Below are 10569 nucleotides of genomic sequence, written 5' to 3'. Positions count from 1 at the left end.
GTATTAAGTTTTTACGTAACACTTCCTTAATTTATTATTTTATTTAAAAAAGTATACAAAAATGATATAAAATCCTTATTTGGATATTGCAAGTTTGCAACACCATTGAAATATGAGTTTTGACTTGGTATGTGGCAAAAGAGGCCCAAAAAAGCAAGGGAAGGAAAGAGGGTAAAAAATAAGCCCAGGCCCAAAGAGATGGGCCCAACAGGGGGAAGGGGCAGGGAGGTCTGTGAAATTTGAGAAAGGTGAGGGAAAATTCAAAAAGAAAAAAAAGGAAAATAAATAAGGGGTGAGTGAGTGAAGGGAAGAAGCAGACCAAAGAGCAGAGAGTGGGTCAGAAAGACACGTTATGTAGAGGCAAATCCATGTGCCCACATGGTCGATGATGCCATTACCATTACTCCCAGATCCTTCAATCCTTACCTACATCTACTCTTCCTCTATCATCATCATCATTGCTTTCTTCTCTGCTTTTTGATTTGATTCGATTCTCTTCACACAACCCAGAAGAGGAAAAAAAATGAAGGAGAGCAGTGATGGGTTTGTGAGGGCAGATCAGATTGATCTCAAGAGCTTGGATGAGCAACTGGAGAAGCATCTTAACAGAGTATGGACCATGGACAAGAACAAGAAGAAAGAGGATGACTCCTCCTCCGCCGCCGCCGCCATCCCCACCCTCGCCCCCTCCACCACCGCCTCCACCACCGCCCCCACCACCGCCCGACAAGACTGGGAGATCGACCCCTCTAAGCTCATCATCAAGACCGTCATTGCTCGTGGCACTTTCGGCACTGTCCACCGTGGCGTTTACGACGGCCAAGATGTTGCCGGTCTCTATCTCTTTCCCTCTCTCACCCCCACCCCAACTTGTCGTTTTTAGCTTATTTTTTAATTTTTCTCCCTTTCGTATCTTAATTCTATCCTCTGCCAAAAGCTTATTTTATTCAGTTTAAATTAATTTAATTTTCTTAGGGTTTTGACTTCCCATCTTCATTCCAAAAATTCCCCTATTTCTTTTTCCTGAAACCCCATATCTCCACCTTATTATCTCTGTTCATACTGACTCTACTATTATTATTTTCATTTTTGGGAAAGTTCAATAATTAAGTAATTGTACTGATATTTTGTTTTAATGAATAAGTTGGAGCACTGTAAAGCTTGATGGGTGCTGTTTAGGGCCTATGTAGGTAGAGGGTTGCATATTTTTGTGATAATTGCAGTAATTTCAAGTAGAATTGATTGTAATGGAGGGGTTGGTAAGTGGGGATTGTAAATGTACTCTTACAAAATCCGTGAATCTGTGCACGGGTTTGGGGTTGAACTGGGCGGTGACCTTAATAAATCAGAGGGTGTTATTATATTTCTCAACTTTCATGTGATCCCCAGCTATTACTTAGTGTCATGGCAACTATAAATAAATAAATTTCTAATAATAAATATGCCCCATTAGCTAAAAGCCTAAAAATTTATGATTCCAATTGGTGGGTGCCTTTTATTCATAGTTATTATTATTGTTGTTGACTAAATTAAGATTTCTTTTTACATGTATGTTTTTTATTTATTTATTTTTTGAAATAGTAATTGCTTTCTAATTGGTTGGTATGATTATTTGTGGTGTATGTGGTTAATACTTATGTGTTTCTTTGATTTCTGATTTTGCTGAACAGTAGGTTGCTTTGATTCCTTTCTTGATTCTCAGTTAAACTGCTTGATTGGGGGGAAGAGGGTCACAGGACAGAAGCTGAAATTGCTTCACTGAGGGCGGCTTTTACGCAAGAGGTAGCCGTGTGGCATAAGCTTGACCATCCTAATGTAACAAAGGTCTCTTTCTATGTTTCAAACCTTTCTCTACTCTCAGCCTTTTGTTTCTTCATTCTGATTGAAATTAGGTGGCTTGTGCTCATGAATGGCTCTTTGACTCTTTCATTGTTGGAGGATGGACTTAACTGATTGGTGTAGGAATCCCTATTTAAAATTATAAGCCAAGAAGCACACTATATTGGGCTTCTTATGGCATTAAATGTTCTTAGGGTTTCCTGAGTGTGAATTCATGTGTTTTCCCTTTTTGCTGGAGACGGAAATTTATTCAGGTTTTGTGAATGAATGATAGCATCTCTTTATTCCTTTCAAAGCATCTCTTTATTCCTTTCAAAGGCTTAAGCTTGGGCAAACATCTGTACTTAGGACCTAGGCGAGTTTCTGGGTTCTCAGGCTTTTTATAGAAGTCCTTCTGTGGTGTATAGTGGGTTTATGAAAGCTTTATGTTGTCAATGGTTCTCCATTCTCTTAGATAGGAGACTTCTGGTTGGATTTATATAAATTTGGCTTGTAGATCAACATTATCATCAAAGAATCTTTTATTTGCAATTTGGAATAAGTGTTGGGGTGGTAAGGGAATTTCCATTTGTAAGTGTAATGTGGAAACTTTACCATTGTCACCAAAGAAAGAAAGGAATCTGCTCCTCATTGAACTCCTAGCTATTCTTATTGTCTATGAAGTATAAAAAAAGAATAGGCTTACATTTATGATAATAAACACAATAGACTTATTTCAATTCCTATGTAGTCACAATAGGCTTGATCAATTTCAAATGGATATCCAAATGCTCCACGAGGATATTTACTGAAATTTATTGAGATTATGCTACCAGCCTACCACACTTAATTTGGGAAGTGAACTTGTTCAATCATAAGTATTGTGATTTTTTAACTTTTTAAAAATCAGGAATATTTTTAGTTCAGCTGATTGACATCAGCTTGATGTTTGCTCTTTGCGTGGAAGTTCTGATGCCTATAGGAGAGACACAATGCTAATTTTAACGACTGGGTTGAAGGCATTTGCCTTTTCTTCCTGCCAATTTACTAATCATCAAATTCCTTTTCTTTCTGGTTGGTTTTCCCCTTTCTTTTCTGTTTTCCCCTGTCAGGCAATTCATTCTGACCCATGGCTGCTCCCTGTTCAGTATCATGTCTTTCTTCTTACCCATCTGGAATTTAGGTGATCAATTGTGAAAATATTGTTGGACAAGTGGATTGGTTAATCCAACCTTTCTCTTTGTTGGGCATTATATATGCAATTATTGACCATGTTAATTCAAAGGACTCTCCCTTAGTAACCAGTAGGATATATATATATATATATATATATATATATATATATATATATATATACATATCTATATCTATATCTATATATATATATAAAAGATATAAAAATTTCTAATAGAAATAGATTAGATGAGGATTTTTAGTAGCACCACCTGTGAAAGGTATATATAGCTTTTTGTTGCTGTGAAGGATTTAAACATGAAAGATTTTTCTCTTGGCACTTTTTCCCCTTCGTATTATTGGAAGATGAAGCTAAAATAGGAAGCTAGAACATTGTGTGTCAAATTCAAATATGTAATCAAATATTTCCAACGCACCCTCTTCCACACCTATGGCTTCCCCTGTTCGGTACCATATCTATTTTTTTCCTCATCTGGAATTTGGGTGATCAATTGTGAAAATATTTTTGGGAAAGTGGATTGGTTGGTTGAACCTTTTCCTTCAATTCAAGAAAATGCATGCAATTATTTGGTTAAACGTTTTTCTTTCATTGAAGAAAATTCATGCAATTATTGTCTATGTTAATTCAAAAGACTTTTCTTTAGTACATGAATTTGAGGACTATTTGGATGTGTTAACACTATTTGGAATACACATAGCCTTTTGGAATAGCAGAACATATATGAAAGATCTTTCCATTGAAACCTTTTTCCCTTATTGTTGTGAAAAGATGCGGATGTAATCAAATTCTATCTCCACAGCAATCTACCCCCAAGAATTCTGTCCCACCAACTATGTATTCTGTTCTTTCCATGAAATTCAAAATTTCATAGCAAATCATTCCCTTTCCCCCCAGATCTCCGTTATTTCACACATGCAATGCAAATGCTTCATAATGTTTTATTTGGCATATTTTCTCAAGAAGCATCTTTCATTGTGACTATAACGACCTTTTATGTAATATCATGCTTCTTGATAATTTTTTCTTTTATATAGTTTTCAGTACCAGGATTTTTGGTTCTCACAAATCATATAAAACCATATTGCAGTTTATAGGGGCGACGATGGGCTCAGCGGAGCTAAACATACAAACGGAGAATGGTCATATAGGCATGCCAAGTAATATTTGTTGTGTTGTTGTGGAGTATCTTCCAGGGGGTGCCCTGAAATCTTATCTCATAAAGAACCGAAGAAGAAAGTTGGCTTTCAAAGTTGTCATTCAGCTGGCACTTGATCTTGCAAGAGGGTGCTGCACATTTCTACCTTCTTTCTAGTTTGTAATTTATTTTCTTCATTGCAGTGGGTTTTGACTGTTCAAGAATCATTTGAAGATTTTGATTTTATGAACAAAACTCTTAGATGGAGAATGTATGATGTTTTGTAGGTTGAGTTACCTTCACTCTCAGAAGATTGTTCACAGAGATGTAAAGACAGAGAACATGCTATTGGACAAGACTCGAACTGTAAAGATAGCTGATTTTGGAGTTGCTCGGGTTGAGGCTTCAAATCCTAATGACATGACTGGGGAGACTGGGACCCTTGGTTACATGGCTCCAGAGGTATTGTCCTTTTGCAGAAATGGGGGTGTCAAAGTAGTGGCCATAACATTTATGATCAAATTGTTCAACTACTAATCTTTGATGCTCATCCACTCTTAGGTCAGCCACACATATCCTCTTTTTTCATCATTATGTTTTTCTTCATTGGCTTGCTGTTCTTTATGACCTTCCTCAATTTTAATTTTGAAGTATATCACCAGTCCTTGTGCAGTTATTGGTCTACATGCTTGTCCTTAACTTTTGTTCCCTGTGGTCTCTCATTAATGCCTTTGTTTCTGTTTCTATATTTTGTTGCATTCACTCATTTGTGTCACATCCTTGGTTCAATTAAACTCAAAGTTTTATTTTATTTTCTTATGCTGTTTCTTAATTGCACAGCATTCAATGACTTAAGACATAGTATTTGGTTGTTTCATTACATTTATCCTTTCACATTAAAAAGGCATATGATGATCTCAAAACAACCTACATTCACTTTCCTTCTTTATCCACCCTGCTCTGGTTCTATGGGGTTGTCGATGAAAGTGGTCACTTTTGGGTACACCTTTTGCTATTGATTTTCATTATTCCACTGTATACTTTTTTTTTTTTTTCTTTCTAATATTTCATATTCTACAACTTTCTCATCCTAAAGTACATATATTGAGTTTATCAATTAAAGATAATTGCATCAATAACAAACATACACCATGAGACTTGTATTTGAACACTTCACTGGAAGTTTATGCATAATGTGATGAAAGCTGTGACCTTGAGATTTGTTCATACTGGTGGATTACAGGTCTTAAATGGAAGCCCATATAACAGGAAATGTGATGTGTATAGTTTTGGTATCTGTTTGTGGGAGATATATTGCTGTGACATGCCATATCCTGACCTCAGTTTCTCAGAAGTGACTTCAGCTGTGGTTCGCCAGGTATATTATTTGATCTTTCCCACTATGAATATTAATTGTAACTGCACAAGTAGTTGTTTGGAATGGAAGCTTTTAGAATGATCTCTCTCTCTCTCTCTCTCTCTCTCTCTCTATATATATATATATATATATATATATATATATATATATATATCTCAATATGTATTGTAAATTCTGTCTTCTGAAAAACCACAGAGTATGTGACCCGACTCTTAATGTACATTTTAAATTCTGTCTTGTGAAAAACCACAGAATCTGAGGCCAGAGATACCAAGGTGTTGCCCTAATTCTTTGGCAAATGTAATGAAGCGATGCTGGGATGCTAACCCTGACAAACGACCAGAGATGGATGAGGTGGTTGCTATGATAGAAGCCATTGATACATCAAGAGGAGGAGGTATGCTTCCTGTTGATCAGCCTCAGGGCTGTTTTTGTTTCCGCAAGTATCGAGGTCCTTGAAGAAAATTATTCCCTCTAAGAAGATACAAAATTGTTATATTAATATTTCAAGATTGGAAAGATCCAACTGTTTTTATGATGGGGAAAATTGGTAATTGGAATTTCAAAGCTGAGAAGATTTGGATGGTGGGTATAGGCTGTGGAGCACTGCTACATCTCGCCCATGTAAAGCTTTTCTTTTGTTTTTCTCCCTCTTTTTTCTCCAAATTTTTTAGGCTTTCCAAATTATGTGTATTTGATTGACTTGCCAGTTGGGTTATGAACTGGCCTGCGATCTCTCTTGTAAGATCACCTTTTACATGCTATTAATAACCATTATTATTATGATTATAAAGATGATTTATACTGCTATCTATATTCAATCGATATATGCTGTTGCATTTTTTTTATTTGGGGGGGGGGTTGGCGTTTGGAGCTCCGCTCAAGAGGAACTTAGTGTGTCTCAACAAGACATCCATTTAAGCAGACGTTTCTTCATGGTTCAACTCCTAATTGCTCATTATTTTCTTAACCTACCAACATTGGTTCCATTTTGGCTTTATAAATGACTTCTTACCAACAAGGTTTTTTAATGATGTTGCTGCATGTGTTAGTGGATTTATGGAAGCCGATTTATTTCTTCTGAGCATGTTGACGATACAAGAAGCTCAAACTAGATATCTTTCTTATTTCATATGGAGAACTTGATCCCGCCTACGAGTACTCAACTTCTGATGGTTTGGTCCAAAAACAGACCCAGAACCATCAACCAGGGACACATGAGAATTGGTAGCAGCCTTCAAAACACTTCGTGGGCTTCAGCACTCAGATTATTCTTTCATGTTTGCCATATGCATTGCCATGCTATTTTGGTGGCTGATAACACCCAAGATCCAGGGACAGAAAAATGCGAAGGAGTACAAAAATCAACATTCCATTTAGGAAGTTGGCAAGTGACAAGAAGAATGACATGTATCAACACTCTTTGTTTCTATGGCAGAAGAGTAGATTCGCTTACCTTGATAGTGAGCAATGAAGCATACATAATTAGATTGAATAGAACACTCCATGGGAAACTACAAGATGGCCCAGATGGCTTCTTGATTCCAAATCTTGTTTCAATGACTAGAGCTGTCTAGAGGTAATATAGCCCCCTCCATGACTTGTCTTCACACGCTGATGACATCCTTTTCTTTCTCTTTACTTCCTCTCCCTCTCTCTTTTTGTCTAGCAAAAATGGTGAGCGCAGACACTACAATAAGCTCAAGAACCATCATAGTGTGGGTGATTGCTGTGTCTGCATCACCATGTTGCTACTTCTAGAGACTGAGGAAGGGAGGGAAGACAGAGACAGAACAGGAAGGTGAGAAAGGCCTTTTCTCTTAACATACTATCAAAGGATGAATTAACACAAATTTTGTCTCAACAAACTGTCAACACAAATTTTGTGTCTCAACAAACTGTCGTAAATTTTGTGCCTCAACAAAAACCTATCAACAATCTCTAACACAACTTTTGTGGCTTAACAAACTATCAATAGAAGTTTCGTGTCTCAACAAAAAGAAACAGAAAAGAAAAACTACTGACACAGTATCCTATCTAACTGATTCTTGATGGAATATTTAGAGGGTGAGTAAAAAAAAATGTTGAAGAAAATAACCTGTTCTCTAAATTCCATTAAGGCAAACAGCAAGAGACACGACTGAAGGTTAATGTTGTATCAACATGTAGCTCCATTACCACATAGTGATACTCCATCATCTCTATTCCATTAAAATTCATTTTCCATATTGTAGTATTGATTAATTAGGAATTTAGGATGAAGTGAAACCAGTCCCATCTAAGTGAAATGTGGAATCTATCTGCAGAGACTTGTGACAAGATCCCCACCAGAGAAACAACTACATCTTTGCCGGACAAGGTCTGCACCTTCGCTAGTTGGAATGGTGGATTTGGTGATGGATTGTGTTCCAAAGGAATGTTGTTGTGGATGAGAGTTAGTGCGGAAACTTGGTACCACAGTATATTTGCATATGGGTTTGGGTTTAAATTGAGGTTGTTAAAAGGCTATGCAATGGGTTTGGGTTTAAATTGAGGTTGTTAAAAGGCTATGCAACAATGGGAATTGAATTTTTTTTGTTTGATACATGCTACAGCTGTGTTCAGTATGAGAACTTCAACCAATTTTGAGTTGAGCAAAATGCTGGAGTGTGAAGCATAGCCTCTATTTTTGATATGCTGAACATTAAGCTTTTTGCTTGCAGTGGATAATCAGATCCAAATCAATGCCTACTTCAACCCTTTGGATATGCATTCACCAGTGAATCTTAAGCCTTGCTGTGGAATAGTAATTACATTAATAAAATCGAAACAGACATACCCCACAACGCCACAAGAAACAAGATGGCAATTAAACACATGGTAAGCTAACTCCACCTCTTTTTCTGTTCTTCTTTCTTGTTTTCCTTTTTCGTTCTTGTTTTGCTGTCATCTTATTCCCTTTGAAATTAAAGTTGGACAAATGCTCAAAAGGAATAAAAAGAAAAAGAAAAAGAAAAATGAACAGAAAACAAAAAGGAGAATCTCCTTGATGAAACAAGAAAATTTATTGGTGCTGTAATTAGATCCCGGAGAGTTGAACCTCTTGTGTCTTCTTCACCTCTTCTTCTTCCCTTGGGGTTGACTTGTAGAAGGCAGCGTAGAGGACCATTTGCACCAACCCTGAAATGGTTCCCAAAGCATTGGGAATCTACATGAAAGCAAGAGAAGAAGCTTGTGTTAGATCAACCATATACGATAAGCCTCTTCATAGCAGCATACCACAGAAAAACTAACACTGGAAATGTAAAAATACGAGTTGGGTAATGCTAGACACAACACAACATTTGTCCTGCTTTGATTAAATTCCGAGAAAATGGACCCCCAGAAGCTGTAGCATTACCAAATTTTCTGCACTCTTGACAACCAAATACACATGGGAAAAGAAAGAAGATGCCACAGATATTCCTTTTCTACAAGATCATTACCACTATGTAGGCATCTATTTTAATGAGGGCGTAAATGAGCCAAACAATTCCATTCATGAGGTTTGCCAAAGACAAGAAGAATGGCATATACTTGACGCTCCTCGTCCTGATGACTCGTCGCTGCAGAAAAATGGAGGATGATGATAAACAAGATTTCCAAGAAAAATCCATACACAAACAGGCACAAGCGGAGGAGACTCAATTACCATGACAGTGAGCGGTGAAGCGTACATAACAACATTGAACACAACACATAAAATCCCAACAAACATAGATCTGTCATGGTGAGTGTGGAAAGCTCCCATAGTAATGCCGGCCACGGCAGCAACAAAGATCACTATGCACAGAAGAGCCATCACGATCTTTTTCTGCAAATAACAAAGTAATTGCAGTGAACAAAAGAATATAACAACGTATGGGTTGTAAAGAAATAATTAGCCATAGTTTACTATTATCTCACGCGTTTTGCCCAGTCTGAGTATGTAAAGAAGATGGACACGTAAATGATCTCCATGACAAGCCCAATGCCATTGATTGTGATAACCAGAACGCTATCTGGATGGACAAAAGGAAGGCCATATAGCACCCACAGGCTGCAATTCAACACAGTTGCAAGATAGGGGTCTGGTTTGAACCCACCCACTGTTTTTTCATGGTATATTTTCTTAAATGTTGGGCTGCAAAAATTCATCCACAATCTCGTCAATTAGTAAATTTAACAGTTCTTAACTAAGCTATATATCATCACCAAGAATGTCTGAGAGATTTTTACTTACATAGGCGAGGCAAATAGGCCAAACGATATAATGTTGCCTGCAGCATTCACAAGTAGTAAGAAAAATTTAGAATGATGGTGATCATGGGGAAATAAATGAATGAATCAATAAATGATAATGGTGATGGGCGTGTGGAGGGGAGGACTAACCGATGATGCCCACAATGGTTCTTGCCGTGTCTTTGCTCACCATATCTACTACTTGTGGAGATCGAGAGATGGGGGTAGAAGAGAAAGCAAAGAGTGATCAGAAGGGATGTGATCTGTGTACATACACATACATAAAGGTCTCTTCTCTCAGGCAAGGCAAGGATCGCTAATTTATAGGAATTTCCCAATGAAGAATGTGGCTAAATTTGGAGATGAACATTTGAATTGGTTGTGGAGAAGTGCTTGAAATGCTGACTTTTTTTTTTTTTCTTCTCTCTTAGAAAGCTTGGCCAACCGCAAATGACGCTGTTGAAGCTCGTTTCTTGTCTCTCTCTCCCTCTCTCTCCATGCATGCATGCAGGCTAATGCTTAATTTTATACTACATGTGGCAGCTTCTCATGGGAAGTGGCATTTCACCACTCTTGCTATTCATCCGCACCTTATTCTATAGACTATCCGTTTGGTAGATGTGAAAATTCATCATGAATCATAACATGATAAAAATAAAGAATATGTACTACCTTTTTTTCATTTTCTTTTATAAAAAATATATTAATTATTCGTAATAATTAAATGACCAAAATCTTTACGGATACATCAATCTTTAATTTGGAGAAAGAAAATTTGCTTTCAAGTTGATTGCTTTTACTTTT

At 37.1% G+C, this 10569-nt stretch overlaps 2 protein-coding genes and 1 long non-coding RNA gene across 3 annotated transcripts; 1 reads left to right on the top strand and 2 right to left on the bottom strand.

Moving 5' to 3' along the window:
* Positions 1-263: 263 nt before the first annotated feature.
* LOC100250035 (serine/threonine-protein kinase STY13) lies at positions 264-6319 on the top strand. The gene is made up of 6 exons (XM_002282985.4): positions 264-833; positions 1703-1824; positions 4101-4297; positions 4436-4610; positions 5392-5526; positions 5779-6319. Exons 1-6 carry the CDS (start codon positions 524-526, stop codon positions 5983-5985), a joined length of 1146 nt encoding a protein of 381 aa, XP_002283021.1. The 5' UTR covers positions 264-523; the 3' UTR covers positions 5986-6319.
* A 296-nt stretch (positions 6320-6615) lies between these two features.
* LOC132252760 (uncharacterized) lies at positions 6616-7448 on the bottom strand. Its single transcript, XR_009464535.1, has 2 exons — positions 6983-7448; positions 6616-6840 (listed from the first exon to the last, which is right to left on the bottom strand). It is a non-coding gene; the product is annotated as an uncharacterized LOC132252760 (long non-coding RNA).
* Positions 7449-8254: 806 nt separating this feature from the next.
* Positions 8255-10277, bottom strand: LOC100248462 (bidirectional sugar transporter SWEET5). Its single transcript, XM_002279814.4, has 6 exons — positions 9916-10277; positions 9767-9803; positions 9451-9667; positions 9197-9358; positions 8991-9110; positions 8255-8713 (listed from the first exon to the last, which is right to left on the bottom strand). The coding sequence occupies exons 1-6, from the start codon at positions 9956-9958 to the stop codon at positions 8585-8587; spliced, it is 708 nt and encodes a 235-aa protein (XP_002279850.1). The 5' UTR covers positions 9959-10277; the 3' UTR covers positions 8255-8584.
* Positions 10278-10569: the final 292 nt, after the last annotated feature.

This window comes from Vitis vinifera, chromosome 17 (assembly GCF_030704535.1).
Source record: "Vitis vinifera cultivar Pinot Noir 40024 chromosome 17, ASM3070453v1".
In the NCBI taxonomy this organism is placed as follows: domain Eukaryota; kingdom Viridiplantae; phylum Streptophyta; class Magnoliopsida; order Vitales; family Vitaceae; genus Vitis; species Vitis vinifera.
Note: the sequence above shows the minus strand (reverse complement) of the source record. Positions and strands in the feature narration are given on the sequence as shown.

Coding starts and splice junctions, on each gene's coding strand:
- LOC100250035 (XM_002282985.4), top strand. CDS start 524: ATGAAGGAGAGCAGTGATGGGTTTGTGAGGGCAGATCAGATTGATCTC. Junction 1,825..4,100: donor ACCATCCTAATGTAACAAAG/GTCTCTTTCTAT, acceptor ACCATATTGCAG/TTTATAGGGGCGACGATGGG. Junction 5,527..5,778: donor CTTCAGCTGTGGTTCGCCAG/GTATATTATTTG, acceptor GAAAAACCACAG/AATCTGAGGCCAGAGATACC.
- LOC100248462 (XM_002279814.4), bottom strand. CDS start 9,958: ATGGTGAGCAAAGACACGGCAAGAACCATTGTGGGCATCATCG. Junction 9,668..9,766: donor GGCCTATTTGCCTCGCCTAT/GTAAGTAAAAAT, acceptor GAATTTTTGCAG/CCCAACATTTAAGAAAATAT. Junction 9,111..9,196: donor CTTCACCGCTCACTGTCATG/GTAATTGAGTCT, acceptor ATTTTTCTGCAG/CGACGAGTCATCAGGACGAG.